A 26,697-nucleotide genomic window follows, 5' to 3' on the forward strand; every position below is an offset into this window, starting at 1 on the left:
TAACTTATAAATCCCCATAACTCACTGCCATAATTACTCCTCCGAAGGTGCAAAGTTCTTCAACAAAGCGCTTTGTGTGAGGGGTGATGAATGGCTGGCTGACCCAGAGACTTCATCCACCCCCAAACACCCCACCCCCTCGGCTCCGTTCCTGCCCCCCCACCCCCACCGCCACCCTCCTCCAAAATGATTCCGCCTGGCACATTTATGGCTCGAGCGCTTGCTGACATAAGCGAACGGAAAGCCTGAAGGGCTTGCGGATGAACAAACTGTGTGACAGATCTGCGAGTTATGAGAGCGCTCTGAGACATATTTCTCAATTAAGCACACATGGAAATTATCTCAGGATATAAGAGATTTACAGAGGCTACCGTTTTGAAGCGGAGAGAGAGAATAGATCATTGACGTGGAGAAACGCGCCGCTGCTTCAGTGAACAACTTCTCCGACGTATAGTGCGTGTTTCTATCGGTAGTTTATACGCAGCGCTGTTAGCTGCTCCGTATGCAGCAGGCTGGGTTCAGTCGAGCTCGTCCAGCCCTTAAAAAAGTTTGCGATTTATACGGTTGTTGCCAAAAATGTGCCAAGACTTTCTGTTAAGCCGGCCAGTCTCTCGGTGTTTAGTACCCTGGGCTTGCAGCACGGGCCGAGGCACACACCACCTGCATCATTTAAAACTGGGTGGGTGCAGCAGCGCTCCCCTCATTACGGTGCCTTTCGGGACGGCCTGTTGACCCTGCCCATGATGTCATGCTGTAAGCCTGTCACTAATAATATCCCTGCACTAATAATGTTCGCGGGATTGATCCGGATTCCCGTATTAGACTCACTTTCTTTTTTCAGGGTTGGGGGTTAATGTGTGTGGGGTGGTGGGGAGGGTGGCGGGGTGGTGGGAGTTTTTATTCACCTTGTTTAATTTTATAGGTTTTTTTTATGTTATAAATATTTATGCAAGCATACAGGCATCCCATAAAACCCCTGCCTGACGAGAACATGGACGTCACTCTGGGGGTTGTTCGTGTCTCAGATATGACATATTAACAGTTGGATGCCAAATACTACACACTCATACACAAGGAAACACACACACCCCACACACACACACACACACACTGAATTCATATTTTCCTGAGCTCCAAACACAAACCAACCCTCTTGTCAGCATGGCTGAGTATCAGGACTGATTTCTCAATTTATGGCAGTCCCAATGTTCCCAAGGTAATTCGGTTCCCAAGCCTCAGCTCTGATGTGATTCAGCCCCAGTTCATTTTTGGAATAGTAATTACTACTGCGCCTACTTAGCTTCTGGGAGAGGCCGTCTGAGAATTGATGCTGTGAACTGGAGAACACTCCAAACAAATAACATGGTGGATTACTGCAAGTATTACTCTTAAACTCCCATTACGTAAGCAATAAGGCCCGAGAGACAGGGCTTTATTACGGGCATAAGCCATGTTAAAACACATAGTTAGGTCCGACATGAAGCACTGGTTCAGAGCTGTATTAGCGGGGTCCTTCTTCGTAGCATTGCCCAGACGGAAGGGCCTCGTGGTCTAACTCTTCAGATCAGACTGTCCAAGTGAAATTGCAGTTAATCTCAAAATCTATTAATGCTACTTTGACAATCTGAAAATGTATATTAATATACCCAGGTACATAGATCGTACCCACACGACCAATCCTTCCCAGCTCCCGTATTTGTGTTGCCTGGGCCAGATGGTGTGTTTTGAAACCCAGAGCTAGATGGATGGCAGAGGGAGCACAGATAAATAAACAGACGGATGTGAGTAGACACCTGGAACCCCCCCACCCCCCCCTTCACACTGACTCCGTCTCATCTGCTGTGGCTTCAGTATTGCTCTCCGTTTGATATATGATTTGTTATTGGGTGACGGGGGCCCGGCGCTTGAACATTTCAAATGATGTGTTAAGTGGGCTGGCTGTGGAGGGGGAGGGGGGGGGGGGGGAGAGAGCATTCCTCAGCCAAAGATGTCCTTTGTTGCTGTTTTTTTTCCTATAAGTGGAGTTTGCTGGATGGAGACAAGTAGATACATACACACACACACACACACACAGGCACACACTCATCAAGTAGATGGCTTGCCGCTAGTGTGTTAGATGTCCCATTTACAAGACATAAAGATGAATCCATCATATACATGTACATATATGTACACATACACACACATACACACACACACATACACACACATACACACACGTACAACACGTACACACACACACACATACACACACACACCTAAACACACATGCACACACACACCAGCACACACACTCATCTACACACCTACAGGCAGCCACACGCAAATACACTCACGCACACACACATACCCTGAGTCAGAGCACCAAGACACCATGTCTTGTGACAGACAGTTGTACACAGATGCTCGCACTCTGCAGGACGTGTTTGTCAAAGCTCTCATTCATCATGGGGGCTCGAGTGGCGCGATCGAGTGGCGCCCCCATCTCCTGTTTCTCATGGTGCTGCTGGTACGCCCCCGCCCCCCCACCCCCCACGCCACACCTGACCAGCCTCCTGCTGTCACTCTGATGGATGCAGTGCGGGGCGGGTGGGGTGGGGTGGGGGGGTTAGGGAGGGGAGAGGAAGCCTTGCTGTTGACACCCCACTTTTCCGAGTAAGATATCCTCTTTTGAAGACCATTGACCTCATGAAAGTTCCTTCGTGGTTTTGGTCATTTCGCGTCTTCATCCTCCCTCTCCTTGTTTGCAAGACCATTCCAGAAACCTTGTATTGGGTTTGGGAAGGGGAAAAAATAAGGAATAAGGAAGGAATGCCCACTGTCTGCCACAAATGTCACACCTGAGACATTTCCCCTGCCAGTTTGTTTCCCAGTAACCTAGTTTAATTCTCAAACAGCCTTGCGCACACACACACACACACACACACACACACACACACACACACACACACACACACACACAGACGGATCACGTTTACACTTCCTATCTATGTTTCTGTTGGCATTAGATCTGTTGTCCCAGCCTGTGAACACCGCTGCTACATGCTTCTCTGGCTCATTGGCCAGCAGGCCTCTTGTGTATTCGGGGCGACCCATTGGCAGGCCTTCCGCACTCACTGTCTCCTTTTACAACCACTCACTGTGTAAGCATGTTTGCACTCCAATTTTAAAGCCATTCTCGTTGTTACTGCAGGATTGGGGGGAAAAAAAATAGAAATAGAATAGAATCTCAGTAAGTGGACCAGAAAATCCTCTTCATTGCTGTTGTTGCCAAAAAGAATGTGGTCGGCCCTTGTTGTATGACACTGGCATACTATTTTCTTTGACTTTTTCTTCCTTGAATCTGGAGGTTTTTTGTGAAGTAAATCTTCTGCAGCTCTCTTGCACAGTGTGGGTATGGAATGGTCACATCTGGGCAGCCGTGCAGTGACGTTGTAAACAAGAGGTTTTTGGTTGTTTTTTAAGCAGGAGGAGGGGGGTTAGGTTGCTCTCCTTGTGTTCCACTTCAGAAAATTCACCGGCACTAAATGGCTTTTATTTAATTTTTTTTGAAAGAACACTAAATAACCACTTGGTCAGTGGCCAACGATATAACTGCTCAGAACTGTCTTTAGAGTGCTCCATAAAAGGGCTAATTGCGGCGGCCTCAGACGCAAGTTTCGCTGCTATTAAGTGAATAGAATACAGCTCATGGCTGGGGAGCTGCCAAGTATCGGAGCTTGAGAAGACGGCCCTCTGATGAAAATGAGTGCTTCCTGAAGGCCATTTCTGTGTCTTGCCCGGAGGACCCTAATGCACTGCTGTGTAGCAGTCTTAAGGTGTGTATTAGTATGAGAGCTCAGCCGCTAACAGATCCAATAACTCGAGCTCCCACTAAGTGTGTTAGGAAAAGAAGAAGAAAAAAAAAGTTCGGCAAGCGAAAGAGATGTGAAATGGTCATTCTGCATAAATGTCAACACCATTATTTTGATGTGTGTGTGTGTGTGTTCCTTTCGTCCTCATTTGCGCGTTCTCCGTTCTCCCTCTGGCATGAGGAGCAGCTGCGCGGGCCTAACCTCATCTCATCGGCGCGCCCGGCACCCTCCGCAGGGACCGTGACACCAGACACGGCATGGCAGCCGCTCCGGTCCCCTGCGGCCCGCTACCATGGGCCCATTAGCACAGACCCTTGCACTGGGGCTGCCCCCTGCCTCCCCCGCCGGCCCCCGTTCGCCTCTCAGCACCCCTGAAGGCCTGATCCACCCGCCCCGTCCGCCCACGGGCTGCTGAGTGAGGCGGCACAGGGTGAAGTCGCACAGTTGGAGCTGGCAAAGGCGCCAGGCAGCAGGCGCCCTGCCTTCCTCACAGATACTAATTTTCTCTCTCTCTCTTTATCTTTCTCCTCTCCGTCTCTCATGTCTTTTAAAATCTTTCTTTTTCACTTGTTCACTCTGAGTCTTAAAAGCTCCTCCTCACTCAATTTCCCTCATTATATTTGTCACCCTCTCTCCCAGTCTCATTTTAATAAGAGGGATGTCAGAAAGAACTGCTCTTGGTTGTAGATGAGTGGCTCTACCAATGGCTCTTCTGTGTTTTTGATTTAATATTGTGAATATTTTCACTTAATTTCGTGTTGGTTGGGATGGGGTTTCTGGAGTACAGAGTAATTTCGTGTTGGTTGGGATGGGGTTTCTGGAGTACAGAGTAATTTCGTGTTGATTGGGGTGGGGTTTCTGGAGTACAGAGTAATTTCGTGTTGATTGGGGTGGGGTTTCTGGAGTACAGAGTAATTTCGTGTTGATTGGGGTGGGGTTTCTGGAGTACAGAGTAATTTCGTGTTGATTGAGGTGGGGTTTCTGGAGTACAGAGTAATTTCGTGTTGATTGGGGTGGGGTTTCTGGAGTACAGAGTACTTCTCGAGTACTGATATAAGGAAATGAAAAAGGAACTGCATCCACCATTACTGTTGTAAGATGACATCAGTTCTTTGGGATGGTCAATTCACAACACACACTTAACTCTCACTAATCTAACTAAAAAGGATGGGGGGCATACAGTGTGCATACATGTGTCCATACATTTCTATATATTTCACATTTCTGGTACAGAAGCCAGGATGTTTCTCCCGTCTGTCTGATTTACACTTGGAACCTGAGTGCACGGGGGAAGTTTGACATCCTCATTACAAAAGGCAGAGGCAGAGAGTCTCCGAGGTCTGGAGAGGGACCGTCACTCCCCCTGTCTAGAAAATCTAAATCCCCACTCCCCCTCCCCACCCCACCTCTCAGACGGGAAGATGCTGACATTCCCAGCCTCCAAGTGTTTGTTGAGAACCCTAGGCAGGGATAAGATTGACTCTGGGCAGCCAGCGCTGTGTTTGGGGAGCTCCTCAAAGGCCTTTCCCATCTGCTGAACAAACGCTACATTTGGGCGTCAAAGAGGGACCTTAAGCTGTCCCCTCCTCCTCCTCCTCCTCCTCCTCCTCCTTCTTCCCCCATTCAGCAGTGTCTGTCTACAACCCTCATTAGCATCCAAGAGGAAGACCCCAAGATTCTTTGAGTTGTGCCCAAAGTTGACCTCCAAATGATTTTATTCATTTTGCACGTTTTTAAGGACTATGGAATGCCTTCACTTACCCCCAGGCCTTCCTTAGTCCCCAGGCAAGCCTTAGTCTTTAAAGTGAAAGGGGTATGATGTGGCAGGAAGATATGATTGGACTGGGAGAGGTCTGAAAGATCAAGTAATAAAATGAACTATACTGAAGAAGTCCATGGCTTAAAGCACACTGTGAAAGAAAGGAAAAGAATGTGCCAGAAGCAGAAAGAGGTGTTTCGGAGATGAAAACCGGAAGAAGGAGTAGAAAGAATGAGCCTGGTGTCAGAGGTTTGGGAGAGACGACAAAGGCGAGTATTACTCTGAGCAGCGTCACGTCTTTGTCCTGTTACCACATGAAACCTCTCTCGGAAAAACAACGGTCATTAGAGGAAGAATCCAGCCTTTGTTGTTAAGATCCCAAACAGTGCCTCTCAGACTAAACCTTGAAAGTACTATCCTTTCGTCTTGTGTCGCACCATTTAATAAGGACCTATGTTTACTGAATGTTGAACTGAAACCTGGTCACACCAGTGCACAGACTCAAAGTGGCATTCTTCCCCTTGTGCAAATAGCCATATGGAAGATCCCCCCCCCCCCCCTCCGTTTGCACAAATACTTTGAAATAATCCTCCTACCCCCATTGAGGATTTTGTAAATGAACTGTTTCAAGTTCAACTGTTTCAGTTCCTGTCAGATGGATGATCCTCTTGCAGTTGTTAAAAAGCTGTCATACATAGCTTTTTAGGAATCTGAATTAATTAATTCTGGTTAAAAAAAGAGTAACGAAATACGTATATATACAGTAAATATATATATATATATATTACCGCACACTGCAATGTCTTACTGCCTTTTTTTTTTTTTAGAATGAACTGTTCGCTCTAAATAAAAAAAATCAGTAAGACATTGGAGTATGCGGTGGTTAATTTTGATTTTCATTTCATATGTTCCTCTGACCAATCAGAACCTGACCACCTGTATTGACTGCACACAGGGATTGCTGTTCATTGAAGTAGAAATCTATATTTCCAGGACAGACATTATCCTTTTTAATTGCTTGAGTCTACCTTACTGAGACTGCCATACTGTCCATATTCTTCTGATCATTGAGAAATGGTAAATCCAGCCCTCATCTGTGTCGGAGGATGTCTGGGTATAAATCTCAGTCTGACTGATTCACAGTGTCAGGCCTGGCGTGACGCAGGAGGTGAGGAACACTCATACTGTTTTGATTTAAAAGCCAAGAGTTTTTTTAGTTTTTTTTTTTAATGGTTTTAAATTCTTGTCTCTGGAATATGATGGAAAACATACAGGTCATGTGGTCTCTGCATATGGTTGTATTCCAATGTGCCAGCATGACTTGCGCCTGCACCTGTGCTTGCTATTTAATCCTTAAAATATTTTAAGTGCAGAAATGGATCCAGCACACGGCCCTGTGATGTATCTTTAGCCTGGTTGTGGAGAGCGCTCCATTGTGAGGGCGTTCGGTGCCGTGCGGTGCCCATTAAAAATGTGCAGCCCTTGGTTGTCAGCTTGCAGCTGCATAATGGTTTCTTTCCAAATGAACCCTGCCCGTCATATGCTTTTTGCAGATAAGATCTGGCTTGAAAAAAATATATACTTTTATCTTGATTTAAATCGACAAGCAGAGTTTCTAATGTCAGTCTTGTGTATTAGTTTACACTGGCATGTAAAAAAAAGACTGTGTGCAACTTCGTTAAGGTCTCTATGAGGATGGCAGGTTTGGTCTCTGCAGATGGCAGATCCTTAGGTGCAGGTCATCCAAATGACTGCAACTTTCAGCCTCAGTTTTGGGAGAAGCTGGAGCTGTTCTGACCGTCCTCGCCTCGGATAGAGCATTCCTAGCGGGTTGAGGGATGTCAGTCCTCACCCCGGAGAGGCGTCAAAGGGATTCGGTTTCCCACCGTTTCCGAAAACGTAGACGCACAGAAGCCGAACCAGCTATCCGAACAATGCAACATGGAGGGGTACCCCCATCCCTCCACCCCCCACCCCCCTTCCCCAGACACCCCTGGAGACCCCACCCCCATCCCCCCGAGCAACCTGCTCAATGCTGGGTTGCCACTGTGTACTCTTGGGGTTATGAGATTACCTGACCATTCCTTTCATATCTGGGCACTGGCGTAGTCTATTAGGTCACCGCAGATGTGCTCTCAAATCAAAAAATTAGTTGGATCATGTTTAATTTATTGAAAAAAAAACTTTGTGTTTTTTTTTTTCTTTCTCCACATCTTAGTGTTTGTCTGTCTCTCTCTCTCCCACTCTCTCTACTGTTTGATGTTTTATGTCCTTGGAATGCATAAGAGGGAGAGGCTTTTGGCTCACGTCCTTCAGCATTTGCGCCGCGTTTTGCTCAAGCATAAATGTTTTACCCTGGCCCGCCATAACTTGTAGGGAAACAACTTACATTTTGGCGTCAGCAGATCGCCGATGATGTCTTTTATGGTAAGATTAAACCTTTGTTTTTGCAAAAGCCTCTCGGTTTTGTTCCCCCCCAGCTGTTAAGAGTTTGGTGCTGCAGGGGTGAGTGTTCTCTGTGAGTTCATGTGCTGACATCCAGAGGCCATTGGATATGTCAGGCAGGCCAGCTTTTTTAATGTATTCCAAATCCTTCTCAGGACAAAAAAAAAAAAGAAAGAAAAAGAAAATGAAGTTGACAGACACGTCCTCACTTTTGTCTCTGTTCCTCTACACCTCTCCTTTACCCCCCCCCCCCCCAGTATTGTTGGCCGACCCTGTCGGTCTGTTGAGCTGAGGCTGATCAGTGATGGGGGCAGTGGGCTTTGATTAGAGCCCCGTCCAGGAACTTTGCTCTTTGATGTGCTGGCCTGTATCCTGGCTGCCTGGAGTCATCCTGTTGCCTGACTCTGGTGGTGGCACCTTATGGCCTGAGCTTAAATGACCCCTGACGTAGAGCTGTGTGTCAACTGATGCGTCAGGAGCTGTGATAATCTTATAGTGGATCTCTTGTCTTTATCTCTCATCACAACTCTGCTCGTACTGTAATGGCCTGTTATTACAATCAGGTGATTGATTTACTTTTGGGAGGGTTACAGTCTATAGGGTTTTCTTTTGTAGAACCTGGAAAGTTCCTCTAATGAGGATAGGGGGGGGGGGGGGTGGTTTAGTGACAAACCTGGGGTAAGTTAACTTGTAGTGAGTGGTAGGCCTCCTGAAAGAAGAGACATAGGGCTCTTCTATTAGGAGGTTTACCATTTACTCTGAGTTAACTTACCCAGGTTTGTCACTAAATAATGTACTTGGAACACCCCCTGGTTTAAAAAAAATAATAATGTATCAGTCTGAAATGATGCCTTTATCTTCTGCAATTGTATATTTATTGTGTTGTCTGTTTATGGTTTGCATTCCATGTACAGTCTCCATATATTCTCTTCTTCTTTTATAGGTCTGCAAGTAGTTTTTTGTAGAAGTTACTATTTGTAGTTTTCACAACACTTTGCACATCTTATATACCTTTAGTAGTTTTCAAAACACTTTGCACATGTTATCTGGCCCATAACTTTATGCATCACAGTCCCATTGCGTTTTAACATAGTAGAGAGGCCCACTAGCCCGGTGGAGCCAATTGCGTGCTTTTCTGAGTACAATCATCAGAGAATGCGGCTGGGCTTGTCCCCCGGGGCTAAAAAGCCTTATTGCGCATTATGGCCCTGCTATATGAACTGTGCGCTGACGATAACAGACAGGCGAAATGAAAGCCAGGTACAGCCTCTCCCTCTGCCTTTCCATGATGCTGTGCGACCCGGCCCGCTCCCGCTGAGCGGAATGCGCTGTGGAGAATTCGTCCGGAGAGTTTCCCAAGGATGTGGCCGGAAGGGCTTGTTTTCCAATTCCAATTCACAATCTGGAAAAGATGTTTCGTTTTTGGGTGCTTCAAAATGAAAATCATTGGGCCCAAACATATTTAGCAGGAAAACAATATTTAGTTTTCAAGTTATTTAAGGCATCGTTGTCAGTGTTGGCCTGACAACATAGGCTGCCCGCGAAAGTCTAACTCAAGTTCAGACCAAAGACATAGGCTCTATCCTATACTTATTAATTAGTAGGCTGTGCTACTTTGGCACTGGCACGTCTCAGTAACCTTACTGTGGACCACCTTATGCCTGTAGGCAAAATGACAGGAATAGATGGTTTGTTGTTTAAGATCGATAGGGAAGGTGTTTGTTTTGACTGAACTATAACATTAAATAAAATGATTTGTAGACATGACGTGCTCATAATCGTGCATGTAATGAAAACTTTTGTAGGGTATTTGTAATCAGTAGCCTACCCCAAAAGTCTACGAAACAACTGGAGTGTTCATGGGATGAGGTCACTTACAGTTTTTATAATCACCCAGCCTTGGTGTAGCGCCCTACATTGGGGATTGCTGTCACTCCGTGTGCTTTTGTGCTACGGTGAGCGGGTTAATGCCCCGAGTGATCTCAAGCACCCTATCAGAGCGCTAGAGCGGAGCTCCAGCCCACTGCCTAGTCTTACCCAAGCCGATTGCATGTGTTTGTCCCTCTGGCTGTACGCTTCCATATATCAGACAGATGCCGTCTCGCTGCGACTTGTTGCTTCGTTTCGGATTTGATTCCTCATCAACGGATTTATCCAAGAAAAACACCTGAAAGAAGCAGTAGGACGATCATTGAAACTACCGGAGGTTTGGACGTGGAAGACGCAATACACAAGGTAGCGAGTTGACAAACCTTTGTATGTTTTTTTTTTTTTTTTTTCCGGGAAATGTAACGTTAGCAGCGTAGGCTCTGTCACAGTCTCTCGAGATGGAATATTTTGCTGATGCGAATGTATAATAAAGAGTTAGCCTTGTAGGCTAGCACTCGAATAGCGAGAAGGTTTTCACTTAACACATTTGTGTTCATGGGTTGTTGATGTATCGGAATGTGTGCTATTAAAGATGTCACCCCACTCAGAAAAGTGCTCTTCGAATCGCTGAGTATAATTAGGCGGTTGAATTGGCTAGACTACTGATTTTTAGCATTGACATTAATAAAAAAAAAAAAAAGGAAATTCCTTTAAACTCTTTAGTGTGACGACACTTGTCCTGACTATGATGGATAGAGAACCTCGCAAACAAATCAAATTCGCGTCCGTATTGTATCTGTCAAAGCTGATATTTGCGAACATTGAGCAGCATGTCTGCATTGTTTTGTGTGTATGCAGTGGTATCCTGGACTCCCTTAAGGAATGGCTGCGCACCAATTTTAACCAAAACGACTAAACAACTTTAACATCATGTCACTGGAAAAATAAATCAAAGTGTCACACAGTAGCATACGCTTCGAATCCTCTCTCAACATAGTTCATTAAAATGACTTTCAAACGCAACAATACATCTAATTTCCTGTCAAATGGCCATACTGTTGGTGTTCTAAACAAGATAGCTTGGAGGTACGTTCTCCTGACTTAACCTCAATATTTCTGTCTGCCGCTGGTGTTCTTCTGGATATTATGACACATGAGTTTTAGTTGAGAGGTAGGTGCAAGTTGAGTGCTTAGAGGGAATGCCAGAACGACTTTGATGCTCTTCTTTAGGCTTCAGGAGAAGAAATATACCTCAAATGGCTTAAGTGAGGTCTGCCCAGGGGAAACTTCTATTGAGGTGTGTCTGAAAAATGTCAACACCCGCCTCATGTCTACTGAAATATCTCTTCTTTTTTCAGTCCCCTGAAAAGCAGTTAGTATTCTGACTTTCTTTTTGTAATTGCCATCTACTAGACCTAATTAAAGGGCTGTGCAGCCGAAACTGTATCTCTTACAGCGTGCAACAGTATATGGTAGTTGCCGAATACTTCCAATCTCGATCGGAGAAAACTTTGCTGAAAGGAGCAAGAGCTTTTCCAAACCACTCCTCAGTATCCAGCTGTTCCTGTATCCCGGCCTGATCGTCTCTGCCATTCCCTGCCTAGACCGTACAGACCCTTCTGTGTTGTTAGTGCAGACTGCTGTGGATGTCTCACCTGCTTGTCAACGTATTGCACAGGGACACTCAGGCTCCTGCTGAATTCCTCCGGCAGCAGGGTGGTGTGTGTGTGTGTGTGTGTGTGTGTTTGTGGGTTTTTCTGGCAGATGTTTCCAGTTTGAGCAACATGATTTGGTCAAATACAGTTGAGGTCTCCCATTTGAAATGTTGTTGCTTATGTTGTTGTCTAAGCATTAAAACACATCTCTGTGTTTTTATTGCGGAAATGTCCTACTTTATATTCATGACCAACAAACACACTGAGCTGAGGAAGATTGAAAAGCATATGCTTTCTAAGTCCCATAACTCCTAACACGTATATTAGGGTTATCATGGATCACTGAAAATGACATTTTGAATGAGTGTCAGCCAAGTTATTTAGTCCTCTTTTGAGCTCCTCTGGTAAACCCGGTCTGGGATTTTCTTTCTTTTTTTTTTTTTGAAAACCATCTGCCTATTTTCAAACACCCTGCTGTCAGACCCGACCCCCGCCAAGTGAGACATCTTCATCTTCTCTCTCTCTCTCTCTCTCCCTCTCCTTCACTCTCGCTCTCTTTCTGTCTCCTGTGTCTTCTCTGTCCTCTCTTCCAACTGGGGGCTTTAACGGCTGTCATTCTCAGGTTTCCCCTTCCCCTGTGTGTAAAGACAGAGGCATCACTGAGCACATTGGTCACATTCACGGCAGCGGCGCCCTTGTAATTTTCCCTCCTTGGCCATGCAGAAGAGGCTTTCTATTTGATACTTTTTTTTTTTAGTGGATGCGGGTCGAACGTGAACACCACCAGTTCTGTTGGTACGGATGAGGGGTGGGTGTGTGTGTGTGTGTGTGTGTGTGTGTGTGTGTGTGTGTGGGTGAGGTATTTCGGAGTATTTAGCGTCTTGCGCGCGCGCTCACACTTTAGAGGTGGCCCTGTGTGGAAAGCTGTTTGCGAGGTTTGCCCCCAAAAGAAACACTTGTCTCTTTCACAAACCTGTTGCTTATTTGGGACAGTAGCAAGCAAGTTGTGTGAAAGATGGTCCTTGGCTTTTTCAAGTGGTTTAAATACAGCTTGAGAGAGTGTATACAGACAGCCCTGTCAAGATTTCCCTGAAAGGCATCCCGTAAATATATTTTGGTTTATTGCCACTCATGGAAGATTTTGGCTTGCATAAATATGATGATATGAAGTATAACATTGTGCATGCACCATGTCTATGCAAAAGGTCCTCTTCCGTTTATAACTCAAATAAGGTAATCATCTCCCAGTTTGATTGTTGGCTGACATAATGGCGCTGCATTCTGGCCCTGTGCCAACATTACAGCCATGCATTTACCTGTGACGCGGGATTCGGCGGGCTTTTGAAGTGCACGGCATGTGAGTCGCGCCACGGTGGCCTGTGAGGAGCTCCTCTCTTGGAGCGTGCTATTTGATATGACACGGCCCTCATCCATCACCTGAAATACGATCCAGCTGAGGGCTTGAACCCTCCGGTGCTCCGACTAACCTATAGACTTCTGTTTAATCTCAGCCCCCGGGTCATAGCGCAGCCACCGCCCACGCACCTTACCCACAGGACCTGCTCTCGGCCTGCTGATGGAGCACTGTGATGTTTGGCCCCCGTGACTTACCTGCCTGTATGGTTATTGTCCGCTTGCGGAGATCTCGGAGAGTGTGCACATGTGCAATGGAGCTTATATTTAGTTTATCTGTGACTTTGTCGTGTGTTTGAGTTGGCCAAACGCTCAGTATGAAGTTACATTTTGATTATGCTTAGACTGTCTGTTTTTAAATAACTACCACTTGCTGTAGCGCTTGCTTTGGCCATTCTGGGCTTCTTGATGCTCTTCCCAAATGGTTAACTGTTTTGTTGGTGAGGACTGATTCATGACCGTTTCTGTGACTGAGTGCCGTCACTACGGTTGAGGATGTGCCCTCACGGCCATACCCACAGCCCTGGCTGGGTCCTGGGTCAAGTTTCTTACCCCATAGTCCCCGGTCGAGGCCGGGTGGGGTGACTGCTCTACCCCTTCGGTACAGTCTCTACAGCAGACGCTGGTTTGAAGGTTGACAATGCTTATATGGGTGAGTAAGCCCCTCTTGTCTCTCTCTCTCTCTGACCCACAGAAAAGTGGTGAGACCAGCAGCAGCTCTCTCTCTCTCTGACCCACAGAAGAGTGGTGAGACCAGCAGCAGGCCTTCGGGGAGGGGACCATGGCCCTGAGTGAAGGGACCAGCGACCTCCAGCCCCTCAGCAGCAGCAGCCCCCCATCTACCACCACCGCCACCATCTCCTCCTCCTCCTCCTCCTCCTCCTCCACCACCAGGCCAGCCTCCAACGGCGTCTCTGCCAGCTCTGATGCCATCCTCCCGGCCTTGGGGACAGACGGTAAAGAGGAGCGGGACATCCCTGCGTCACCAGCGTGCCCCACACTGCCCAAAGATGCCCCGCAGCCGGCAAGTGTGAGCCAGAACGGCAGCGTCAAGCCCAACGGCACCCTCAGGCCACCTTCGTCCTCCACCTCATCCTCCTCTTCTCCCTCGGCCTCCTCTCCCGTGCAGAGGCTTCTCTCCCCGACGTTGACCCCGCCTCCTCCGCCACCTCCATGCTGCCTTCGCTGCCCCTTCCACCCACCGGCGCTCTGTTGCCATGGGAGCCAGCAGGAGTGCCATCTCTTCCAGAACCATCCGGCGGCGGCGGCAGGGCTCCATGCGGGTCCCTGCTGTATCCAGGGATCACCAGCGTTCTGCATGCAGCAGCGCTGGCAGGAACACTACCAGAACCAGCCCAACATGGCCGCCCTCAGGTAGGCACACACACACACACACACACACACACACACACACACACACACACACACACACACACACACACACACCCACACACACACACCCACACCCTTTGTGTTGTCCAGACTACCAAAGCGGTAGTGCAGTACTTTGTTATTGTATTTTATTTGTTTGTTTACATGCCTCTGGGCGTATTGCTCACCATGAGGTAATGCCTACCAAGACACAAGTGTCCTGAAAGTAACATGCTCGGTTGGCCATGACCTGGCAAGCAGAAAGATCACAAGACCGCAGATCCGAGGGCCTCCAGGCCCGGTTGAGTGCAGTGAGAGTGTATTGTGCCGAGCATCCTATCCCCCCTTCCAGACCTCCTCTGCTGAGAAGTGCTTCAAACACAGCTGCCACCGACGCCGCTCCTCAGTTGCCCGACTAGACCTGTAGCCACACAGTACCACCACAGAGGTCACGCTAGCCAGGTGACCTCTGAAGGTGAGATTGAGATCAAGCTGTTTAGCCACATACAGGCTGGTTAGCCACATACAGGCTGGTTAGCCACATACAGGTTGAGATTGAAGGGAGCGCTTTCAGTGTTTGTGGTTGGTTGTTATATTGTTTGTTTGTTTCTTTTCAGCTTTTCTCTGTTAGTGGTTAGTGTTTGTTGTTCAGCACGTGGGGTTGTACTGATCCATGTGTGAGGTAGGCAGATGCACGTGAAGGCCTGTTGCGTAAACCTTAAACTCGTGCTGCAAACCTTCAGAATAGTTCGGGATGAGATTTCTTTTCAGTCCTCCCAGCTGTGTCGTTGAGGCACAAGTAGTGGGTGACGGGAACCGATCTGGCCTTGATCTGGTCCACAGACACCGGCACATATGGCTGCCTCTCAGCCTGTGGTGCCAGAGTATTGAACTCATTAGTCAGCAAACAATTTTTGGATTTTCTTTTTCTGGAGTAACAGTTGCCAATTTTAGCAGCAGCCCTCCCCTCCATTTTTCTCAACCCCTCATTCAGTTTTAAAAGGCAGGGAAACTTAAATACCTTCTTTTTTTTCTAGTTGAGCAGTCCTATATTTGTCAACGAAAAAGAGGCCAGGGTGTAATTATTTACTTAGGTCAGTTGCCTGTTGGTGGTAGCCAGTAGTTGGAGGTTTTATTCTCATGTAAGACTATATTTTAGCTCCGCCAAATGCACGGAAATTTTCCTCCCCAATCGAATTAGAGCGCCCCCCCTTTCCCCCCTTTCCCCCATTACAGTGATGTTCTCTATCTTTGTGGGTGGCTTACGGAGATTAGATTTATGCCTCTGCATCGAGTGTGTACAGAGGACCCCATCAAGTTGCATTTTCCCAATGGGTGGTCATGTGTGATGAGGATAACATTGCAACCATTTGGGTGCATTTGCTGCCATCCGTGTCTCGCCATCCCCCCCCCATCCCCACCGCTTTTGGTAACCCCCCCCCTTCTTCTCGGCAATGAAGTACAGATGTGGCTACGATGTGTGCCTCCTGTGTTGAACGGTCTCTGTTTACCAAACAGGTCGCTCTTGTGCAGCGATGACAGGTTTGAATTACCGCTTGCGTTTCGGTTACTCTCATTGACTCGGCGCATCAGTGCCATGCGGCCCTGAGGTGGCAGGAAAGCCACAGCGGCTGGAGACGGAGAGATAAGGGGATGGGGGGTGGGGGGGTGGACCTTTTCTGATGTCCGGGGCGGGAGGCCCCTAGACTTCTTAACTATGTGTTGCCCTCGGATGGAGAGGCAGTTTAGACCACAGAGGGCCTCATCTGTGTGCACTGTGCTGCTTTGTGAAGGGCCAAAGGTGACTCAAATAGAGTGCATTCATAGCAAACTTTAGCAAACTTTGAGTTGTTCTGTGTCTCTTGTCAGTGGAGTTTCCCTGCAACCGAGACACTTAAAACAATCAAGACAAGTACGAAGACTTTGTATTTGTGGTATATGTGTTCACTTCTTTAAATGAAGAATAGACCGTGGCCTTGCATGAGCCGAAAAGCAAACTGGTCTGACAGTTTAGTCTGAAGGACTTTCCTTTTGGGCCTGGGAAATGCATTAGAAGTAGTCAGTGTCTGACTGGTAAGATTATCCATCACCGTGATTTTTATGTTTCTTTTATATGTATACGCATAAATAGTTGGAGTGAAGGAACAGTCGGAGGTTTGAGTCAGTGTCCTTGAGCAGTCAGCTGTTTGGCAGGGGGGGTTCAAATGGCTTTTCAAGCTCCTGCGGCTGACGAAACGGAACCCTGCTTGCACAAAGAATGTTCTAGAAGCAAACGTCTACCTCAAATCCGCACCGGACAAGGTCTAATCACCGTAATCGCGGGTTCTTGTTCCGGAAATTCATCACCTTAAGTGCTTTGTTGAGAAGAGCTTCTCTCTCCATTGACACGAGCAGTAGCGGACACACAGTCATTTTATATCCCGGCTGCATGGCCTCCAGCCTACCTGCCTGCTGAAAGGCCACGTTTGAGCCGTACCTACCTGCCTGCTGAAAGGCCACGTTTGAGCCGTACCTACCTGCCTGCTGAAAGGCCACGTTTGAGCCGTACTGACAGAGGGGGCTGATCTCAGGCCTGCTCAGGTCATGAGGCTTTCTTGACCTCTGTCCTCACATTCCATTCACCCGTCTCCTCTTTTACTTCATGCCACATTCCTGTTTTTTTCCTCTCTCACATACACACACACACACACACACACACACACACACACACACACACATACACACACACATACACATACACACATACACACACAAATATGCCTAGCTTATAGTTGGGTCTGAACTAACACGTTGGGAATTGTTGTCCCGTGTCTAGAATAGCCAGTGTTGAAGAGTGCTGTTGATTCTGATTTGTTGCATAATGCAATCATCCGAAACCTAACGCAAGTACTGTCTTGTTTCCATGGAGCCAAGTGAGACAAGCATCTTGGACCCTCTCTCTCTCCGTGAGCGTTAGACCCTCTCTCTCTCCGTGAGCGTTAGACCTGAGCTTTGTCGAGAACTTGTACATTTGATCAGCGGAGCTCATGGACATCGAATAGTCTCTCTAATGAGAATTACTAGCTAGCTAATTCTGTTTTTTTTTTTTTTGTAAAAGCAAGCCACGTATTTCTGGCTTCACCGCGGAAGCCTTCTTTGCAAATATTAAATAAATATAAAAGTACTGTGTGTCTTGACAGCTGCATGCCCCAACCAGCCACGCTGTCTGAAAATGATCTAGGCGATATCGATTTCAGGGTGTCAGTTTGAGAAGGCTTTGCGCATTATCTCCAATAACAACTGGTTGTCTGTGTCTGCTGTGACATGTAGAGATGAAACTGCTGTCGAATCTCCTGTTTAATGATTTGTAGGTCCTTTTAAGCACATACATCAGAAACGCAGTGGCCGAGCGTGACCCAACTAATAAATCACTGCAGCTCTACTCAGTCATCTCTGAAAGTTGTCTGTAAGGGACACGCACAGAAACGTACCACTGTACGCCGAAGGTCATATTCACTCTGTGCAGTTTGTTTTCTCGGAGGTTGAGGCGATTTTCCTCATTTTTTGTTTTTTTTGTCAGTGTCAGGAAATTAAGATTAGGACTCAATTAATGATTTCAACTAGGGAGCAGGACCGATGAAGCCACTACTCTTGCCACTGTGCGCAACTAGAAAGTGGGAGCCGTGATTATACCGCAGCTTTCCACCCCCCCACGTCCCCGATGATGAGCTCTCTGGTAGGTCAGCATCATCCCACCCCTGTCCGCATCCACACAGTTCCAATCACCTCCTGGTTTCCTGTCTTGGTGCGACCATAAGATCAAGGTTAGTGAAGACAAACATGTGTGTCCTGTGTAACGTTTCTTACACACACGGTGCAGTGGATTGATCTTTGCATGGGGCCAGGGGGATGCCCAGGGCGTGCTGCCCTGGCAGGGGTGATCACAGGGCCCCGGCCCCAGCAGCACAGCTCCCTGCTTCTGTACAGTGTGGCCCCCGAGCAGACGGTAAAGCTCATAAAGGTGCCCACTGGAGATCAAAGCCCACGCAATTCCCCGTAAACCGGGATCAAAGCGTCCGTCTGCCCGAGATACTGTCATAACTCTCAAATTAGCTTTGAGGTTTTTTTTTTTTTGTCCGATTTGAGATCTCTCGCCTGCTCACTCTCTCGCTCTAACTCTGTCTCTGACTTTTTCTCTCGCTCACTTTCTTTCTCTCTTACTCACTCCCACACTCACGACTCATACTCAGTCGATCTCTCTCTCTCATCCCTTCTCTCTCTCTCTCATCCCTTCACTCTCTCTCTCTCTCTCTCTCTCTCATCCCTTCTCTCTCTCTCTCTCATCCCTTCTCTCTCTCACTCTCAGTTGCTCTCTACTTGTGCATGCTTTAGTACGGCTTCAGTGCGAGGTAGGGGAGTCTCTGTTTTGTGTTTTCGTCTCCCCGCCACCCCCCTCACCTTCACCCCCTGTCTGTCCCACGGAGGAGTGGAGTTACCTGCAGACACTGGGGGAGACTCCAGCCCCTCAGGAGGAGCATTCATCTCTTAGAGGGAGCTGAAGAATCCGCAGCTCAGCACTCACAGACAAAAAGTTTTGCTTTGAAAAATATGGTCATTTCACCCTACGGGACGATTAAGCATGCAGGTTTTGATAGAAGCTGGAGCTGTATGTGTAGTGTAGTGTGGTGTGGAGGGTAGAGTAGCTTAGCAACGGATCACTGAGAGAGACCAGACTGTAGGTGTCTGTTACTTTTCATGTGTTCTTCATAATTTGTAGGTTTCACTTGATAAATCCCAGTCAGACAAGTTTGAGGTAAATGTTATTTTTTATATTTTTCCCCTTTTACTTCATGAACTTCAGGTAGAAATTTTCCACTCACTTATTCACTTACTCACTCACTCTCTCTTTTTCTCTCTCTCTCTCTCTCCCTCTTCCTCCCTCCCACCTCTCTGTCACACACAAACTCACACACTCACTCACTCACCCACTCACTCACTCTCTCTTTCCCTCCCTCCCTCCCTCCCACCTCTCTGACTCTGTTTCACACACGCACACACACACACACTCAGACATATTTGCCCTGTTTCTCCTCTTCGGACCTCTCGACTTCAGTGGAAATCTGTTCATTTGTTCAGCGGTTGTCTTCCAGAATAAATAGAACACCTCCTCCCTTGTCTTTGGGAAAAATAGAAACCAATCGTATGACGAAGACCAATGGCCATTCAATCCGTCCAAGATGATGTCACAATGCTGCCAGGTTATGCTCTCATCGTCTCGGGACACAAACACACTGGTACAATTAACCTAACATCTCACACACACACACACACACACACACACAAATGCAGTGGTACAGTTAACCTAACACCTAACATCTCACTCACACACACACACACACACACACACACACAAACGCAGTGGTACAGTCAACCTAACACCTAACATCTCACACACACACACACACAAACGCACTGGTACAGTTAACCTAACACCGTGGGCAAAACCTGACTTTCTGCAGCAGAGTCTTCACATTAAAACCCTACCCCACTAGTGGCACTGGGGCATGTTTTAACATCTACACCAGGGCAGAGCTGGGGAAAAAAACCATTCCAGCCCCACTAATCCCTTTTGCACCTCCAAGATTGCCAGAAGGAACTGCAACTGGATATTGTGTGTAAACAAAGCAAGCTGCCCCTGCCTAAACTGGCTTATTAACGGACTCTGCTGTCTGTCCAGACATGCACCTGATCACCGTGACTCAAGTGGACGACGTGTTCACCTCCATCTTCCGGGATGTGTTCTTGTCGTAAACGCCTTTTTTTTTATGCACTGCATGCTAATCTAACTTTCTCACTCCGGATGCATACATTTCCCAAGTCTAGCTTTCCTCTGCAATATTCTGGGCTAGTTTCCCAGACAGGGATTACACCTAGTCGTGGACCCGATCGAGATTTAGGGTTGGAAATATTTCATTTGAAATAGCACATTTCTGTGACATTTGGCGACAATCGCTCTCTCTCTCTTGGGGTTAGTTAATGCGGGATCTTTCAGGTATCAGCCTGTGCGAATGCAGCTGATTGGATGAGCAGGTGTGTGTGTGTGTGTGTGTGTGTGTGTTTTTGCTGTCTGTTTTATTGTCTGTATGTAGCAGAAACGTGTGCCTGCACGGAGCACATCTCTCTGTCCTGTTTTGGCTCACGACTGTCTGGTGACGCGCCGGTACAGGGGCTGGGGACTCTGAAGGTCGTGGGCCTGCCTTGCATCAGTCTCTCCATGATGGATTGTTTCCAGTTTCCATGGTGTCACACTGCTTGGAAACCAGGTCTACACACCGGGGTTCCAATGCCACAGGAAGCCTCGTCTTTGGAGTGCTGTTGCCTTTCATAGCGACAGAGACTTCTGCATGTGCCAAACCATGTATCCGGCTCTGAGCGTGGATAGTTGTCAGTAGACTTTAAATTTGAGCTTATTAGGCCAGTTCATTTATTTTATTTATTTTTTTGCTTCCAAGCAGATTCTTACCACACCCTGTAAAGTTGTAGTTCCCCAGAAGTTCTTTCAGGATACTTAAGTGAAGGACACTGCTGACTTTAAAAAAAGTAATAATAATAATAATAGTAAAAACTCACTTGTTCACTTCCTGCAAACAGACAGTCTGTGGCAGGTGGTGAATTATGCAACTTTGTCATTTCTTTAACCCCCACCCCAGTTGTAAGGTTGAGGGGGAGCTTCTGCTGGGCCTGAGCATGAGGCAGGGGGCAGGAGGCAGGGGTGTAATGAAGACATCTCATGGACAGCTTATAACTATTGGCTACAGTGTTGAAATCCTGCCTGTATGCCTGGAATCCGCACACACCCATATTTCAAGCACAGGAATGTGGAGATGGCAGGTGTGGCCTCCAGACCCCGAACCCTGATGGACGTTGCCCTCTGTGTGTGTGTGTCTCTCTCTCTCTCTCTCTCTCTCTCTCTCTCTCTCTCTCTCTCTCTCTCTCTCTGTGTCTCTCTCTCACTCACGCACACACACATTCACACAAGCATGGCATATGCGTGAGCACATACACATCTAGTAGAACAGGAATTTTCAAAAACTAAGTTTTAAAAACGGCAAATAATATGTGTAAGTACTAGTGTATGTTTTATATATAAAATAGAAAAAAGAAAACAATCAAAAGGAGGAGAGGCTTTATTCCCCCTGCAAGGACTGCGACACCAATGACACCTCGAGGTTCATGCCATGGCGGGGAAAGGGTCAAGTTCCATAACTGTTAAATTGGGGAGAAAGGGTGAGGAAGAACAGGAAGATAAATGGTCTTTAATTGGAAACAGTCCTCTCAAACTTCGTAAAAAAAATCGCTAAATCACTTTTTAACTCACATTTCTGAATGAGAAAAAAGGTGACTGTGCAGTGAATAGGCTAAATAATAGGCCGACCTGGACGCCCATCTTCCCAGAGGCTTCCTGATTGGCTAATACAGCGAGGAAACGGAACCCAGGAGAGTTCCATAGACACTTTTGTATTATCTGTTATTTTGACAGTTGTGTGCAGTTGAATGTAGCTTTGATTGTAGTTATCATAATCTAGCTGAAGTATTTCAAAATGGTATCCCTTAGCTTTAATGTCATCTGAATCCTTCTAAAGTAGGCCTAGGTTGATGGTTCTTCACAGGTACTATCTACGTGAAGGGCCTGCTTGTGTTGGCCACAGTAAGCAGCCATGCCTGCATGTTGCATATGCCATTCAGAGGCTGCATGTGTGTAGGCTCCCATTGGTTCACCTGTTCAATGCCTTGAGCTGAGCTGGCCCCATATGCTGTGTATCCACCACACACCTGCAAAACAGCTCTTCTGTTTTCATTTCAGCAGGAACAAAAGCATCCCAAACAAGCTGGACTCTAATTGCTTTCCTGTGCCAGACCACATGTGGAAATTGAAGTGACCTTTTTTGCAAGAGCTTAGGAAATGTATTTAGACTTTGTTAAAGTGTTGAAATGTTTTTTTTCTTTCTTTTCTTTAAAACTGCCTTGCATATTTTCATGGTGTTCGAAAAGAAACAGTTAGGACTACTATTTGACTATTTTTGGACATCTCGGAGCGTTCCCCCGTCCACAGTTTACTTTTCCGTTTCTGTCATCCTCTCCCTCCATTTGCTCTGTAATTGCCTCAAAACATCGGTAATTGTAAGTAGTTGGCCCTGACGTGTTTTGATCAGGCAGGCAAATAATTGACACAGTTGACAGTAATTGGTCTTGTCCCGACTTGAACACCGCCCCTCCCCCCCCGTCTGTTAGCACTCGCCCTCCCCTCCTCCGACTCCCTTGTGGCCCAGTTTTGACCTTTGACCTGAGCTTCTCTCCTCGTGTTTCAACGCACATCGTCACCCACACGCCTGACCTGCCAGCTTCGTATTTGCTTTATTAATTAACCCCACTGATCCACAAACAGAACGTAGAATAACATTTTCTCCCACTACTTGACACAAAAAAGGCAACAGATGGATTTGAGGAAAAGGGGAAAAAGTTCCCCTTCAGGTCGGAATAACTGGAAAACCAGCTTCCGAGGCGGATCAAGGAGGGGGGAGGTGGCGGGAAGGGATATGACAGTGATGTGCAGTGTCACGACGGATTTAGAGGCCGTGTGATCATTCATTCACCAGAGACCATCCTTACTGAAAAAACTCACTGAACCACTTTCCTCACCCCCTACCCCCACTCCCACCTCCTTCCTACACACACTTTTCAACCTTTCACAGGGAATTCAGGGACATAACTCTGTCTCCTTGCATTGCAGGTCCCGTTCCCCACATGGTGTGTTAGAGCAGAGTGAAAATTGGTTTGCCATCTTGACGTTTTTTTGATTGCTGTTCAGTTGAACCCTTGCATCCATTTGCTTGCAAGACAAACAAACAAACAAAAAACATTCATTATCACAGGAAAAACAAGTACCAGCGTGTGAAGTAGCTGCATTGTGTGCCTGTTTGATATTTGTCATAAATCCTGATGTGCTCAAACAGAACACATTGTCATCGAGGAGAAGGCAACCAAATGCAAAGCAGATCTCTAGGGGATGCAGTTAGTCTCCGACTCAGTCTCCGAGGCTCCCTTTGATGGTTCTTGGAGTGAAGATGTGTTTTATTTGCGTGATTTTTGGTCCAACTATTTTTCCATTAACTCCTCTCTGGGTTTGGACCATCACACACTGTCATGGCCTCAGATGCCACTGCTCAAGACCCATACATGGAAAAGTAACTGACAACGGCGAAACGGTTATAAATTAACTGACCGATTTTCTTTTGGCGAGCCGTGCCGGCTTTAGCTTCGAGGGAGGAAAATGTGGTCTTCATTAGCTGTCATTGGTTCCTATCTCGCCACGAGATTTCTTTTAAAAAGGTCAGTCTCTGGCTGTGTGTACTTTTCTCCTGATTGCACGAAAAAGAGAGGGCGTTCTTTGCCTCTTATTAGCAAGACTTAATGGGATTCACCTTGTAGAGAGAGAATATGCAGATTCTTCAAAGACCATGCAGTCACAACATCTGGTCGGTGTATTAACATGTCTAGCGAATTTTAAAAGGGATTTATTGCCTCCCCAGAAGTTACCCTGTGGTGAAAATACCTGCCAATAGCTTTTGTTCATCTGTGCTGTCGGTGCTATGGCAACCACTAATTATAGCATTCCGTGGATGCTCTTTAAAGATGGGAAGGAGGAGAACTGTAGCCACCTTTTGGCCCTATAGGCATATTGCTATCCATTTGTGACATAGTAGCCTTCATTTGATTGGCTCCCTCCAGGAATCCTTGTGGCTCACTTCCTGTTTGGTAGACTAATTTCCGGTCAGTGTGCATTATGTGTTTATAAACTCCTAAGCTTTTTGGTATGTTGACTTCTATTACAATGTAAATGGACTAGTGAAGGATAGTGGAGTAGATATGGATGATATAAGTAGGAAAACATATGGGTAGTTGAGCTGGGTAGTTGAGCGCAGTACAATTGAATTGTTTTACCTAATTTTGCTTTGTCATTATATCCTTGCAGTCTAGAATCTATTTTTATAGAAAAGAACAACATTGTGGTGAAGTCTTTGGGAAAAAGAGGCATAGCATTGCATTTTTTTCAAGCCTGCAAGAACAAAGGTTTTGTATGTCTGTGTGTATGGATGTGTGTGAACATAAAGGTTTTTGCTCCTTGTCTTGTCTATGTGGTTCTGTGTGTGCACGTATGTGGTTCTGTGACTGCCTAAGCTCTAGTAGGACATGGCAGATTCATTTCCTCCCCTGTAGCAGTCTCCGTTTGCCTGAGGTCCTGTTGGCGTTTGTGATTCGTGGCGACTCCTACTCCCTCTCTTGTGCCGGCCCGGACGCTTCCCGCCGCTCGGGGACACGTCTGATGGGAAGTCCAGACCAATCCGCCGCCGCTGAAAGCTTCATATGGCATCGGGGAAGCTCGCCGCTTTTACGTGTTTACGGCCAAACTTGCATCTCATTTTTTTTTTTAAAAGACCCGACACGACTGCTCTCACAGTCCTGCAAGTCTTCTCTTGAGTTATTGTCTGTGCAGCGTACGCCGAAGCTCCCATTTATTGCAACGTCTTGACCTATCCGGTCATCATCCGGCTGACTGGATAGGTTAATAATGCATAAGCTGTGACTGGACATCTCTATTTTTTGGCGCTCGTTGGATTTCTGTCTTGCACCTGTGCCCAGCCAGGGTTTGGACATGCACACTGTTTTGTGTGTGTTTCTACCTTTCCTGAATTATTCCCAGACTATTTCAGAACTAACACTTTTTCCAGGCAAATGTCAAGCAAAAGAAAACGGTCTGATAGTGATTTAAAAAAGAGAGGGAGTTAACCAAACAAAAAAGAGAGAGAGGGGGAGAGCGAGAGGGACAGAAGGAGAGAGAGAGAAGATCATGATGCCCCTAGGGTAAGTCAGTTTGAATAGAGTGAGTTGTTCTACACAAGGTGTGCAGAAAGGAAAATGGGTGGGGGTGGGGGGGCTGTACTGACTGAACGCATTTCATGGGGGGAAAAAAACATATTTCTTCCATAAAGCCTGAAAGTGAATCTGGTTTTGATTGGCTGTTGCTTTGACTCCTAAATGTAAACCTGATTGATGTTTTCTTTTTTTTTCTTTTCAGCCCTTCCAGGCCTTTGCGCTTCCCAAAAAGGTAAGACGTGCCAAACTCTAGCCTTCTCCTGCTTGGTCTCAATCTTTCTCATTCTTGCTCTTTCTCACTCATGCACTCTTTTTTTTTTTTTTTTTCTTCTTCTCTCTGTGTTACAAAATCTTGTGTCTGGCCCCATCAAAGCCAGTCCAGGCCAAGTAATCATTCCTCTGTCATGAGTCAGCTGAATTATCGATGGGAGAAATAACGGCCTGTACCTGGACTCTGTTAGCCCCATGATAAATCTGCCTTACTCTTATTATTAGTTCCCCCTCTACAGGATTCTCCATTGCTTTTGTCATCCCAAACCCAGCACCTTCAGAACATGTATTTCATGTGTGTTAATATTGTTACCCAGGCAACTAGGACCACCATAAACACAATGAACATGATCTTTCTTCCCGTCCGTGTAGCATAGTTTTTATAGTCCACTTTTTTTCCCCCCATAAAAATAGCCTTTGGTGCTGACAGGCCTAACTTGCCTTCCTACCCCTTAGTGTTAGCCTAATGTGCCTACCTACCCCTTAGTGTTAGCAGTAAAAGTTGTATTAAGCATACTAACTTATAGAACCATACAAATTGTTCTTATAATCCTCTCTCATGGACTGTTAGTGAATGTATGAACCAAGAGCATCTGTTTATTTTTATTTTTTAACCATGGTACTTCTTGGTTTTTTTTCCAGCTATGCGGAGCTCATTGCTGATTGGCCAGTGGTGGTGCTGGGTGTGTGCACAGTCCTCATAGTGGTCTGTGCCCTCGTCAGCATGATGGTGCCAGACCCGCCTGACTTCTCCGACCCTTTACTCGTAAGTGCCAAAATCCTGTGTCCTCTGCCAGTTTAGATTCCACCTCAATGAAATAGCCTTTTGTCATGTCCTTAATTCCTCTAATGTAAATGCATTATTGCACAATGCCATGCAGGGCTTTGAGCCAAGGGGAACCACAATTGGCCAGCGCCTGGTTACGTGGAACAATATGGTGAAGAACACGGGGTACAAAGCGACGCTGGCAAACTACCCCTTCAAGTATGCGGATGAGCAGGCTAAGAGGTGAGTGAAACTCGCACACAAAGGCCACTCTTTGTATCTGAAAGACCTCTCTACCTCATATTCATGTAAATCCCTGATGAAGGCAAATTAGGATTAGGCTTCAAGCCAGGACGGGGGGAATAATTGATTGATGATGTT

The 26,697-nt window shown here is 46.6% G+C and overlaps 1 protein-coding gene across 6 annotated transcripts in view; it reads left to right on the plus strand.

Moving 5' to 3' along the window:
• Positions 1-26,697, plus strand: part of disp1 (dispatched homolog 1 (Drosophila)) — a 63,077-nt gene that overhangs the window by 30,850 nt on the left and 5,530 nt on the right. For 5 of the 6 annotated variants that reach the window (XM_012826660.3, XM_031582263.2, XM_031582261.2 and 2 more), the window contains 4 exons: positions 13,690-14,369; positions 25,483-25,512; positions 26,193-26,316; positions 26,432-26,559. In XM_012826660.3, the coding sequence (XP_012682114.2) occupies positions 13,777-14,369; positions 25,483-25,512; positions 26,193-26,316; positions 26,432-26,559 (875 nt within the window). In that variant the 5' untranslated portion in view covers positions 13,690-13,776. Of the gene's footprint in view, positions 1-8,851; positions 10,294-13,689; positions 14,370-25,482; positions 25,513-26,192; positions 26,317-26,431; positions 26,560-26,697 lie in introns of those variants that run through there. The other variant, XM_031582265.2, reaches the window with a different exon arrangement.

This window comes from Clupea harengus, chromosome 15, assembly GCF_900700415.2.
Source record: "Clupea harengus chromosome 15, Ch_v2.0.2, whole genome shotgun sequence".
Classification (NCBI taxonomy): Eukaryota; Metazoa; Chordata; class Actinopteri; order Clupeiformes; family Clupeidae; genus Clupea; species Clupea harengus.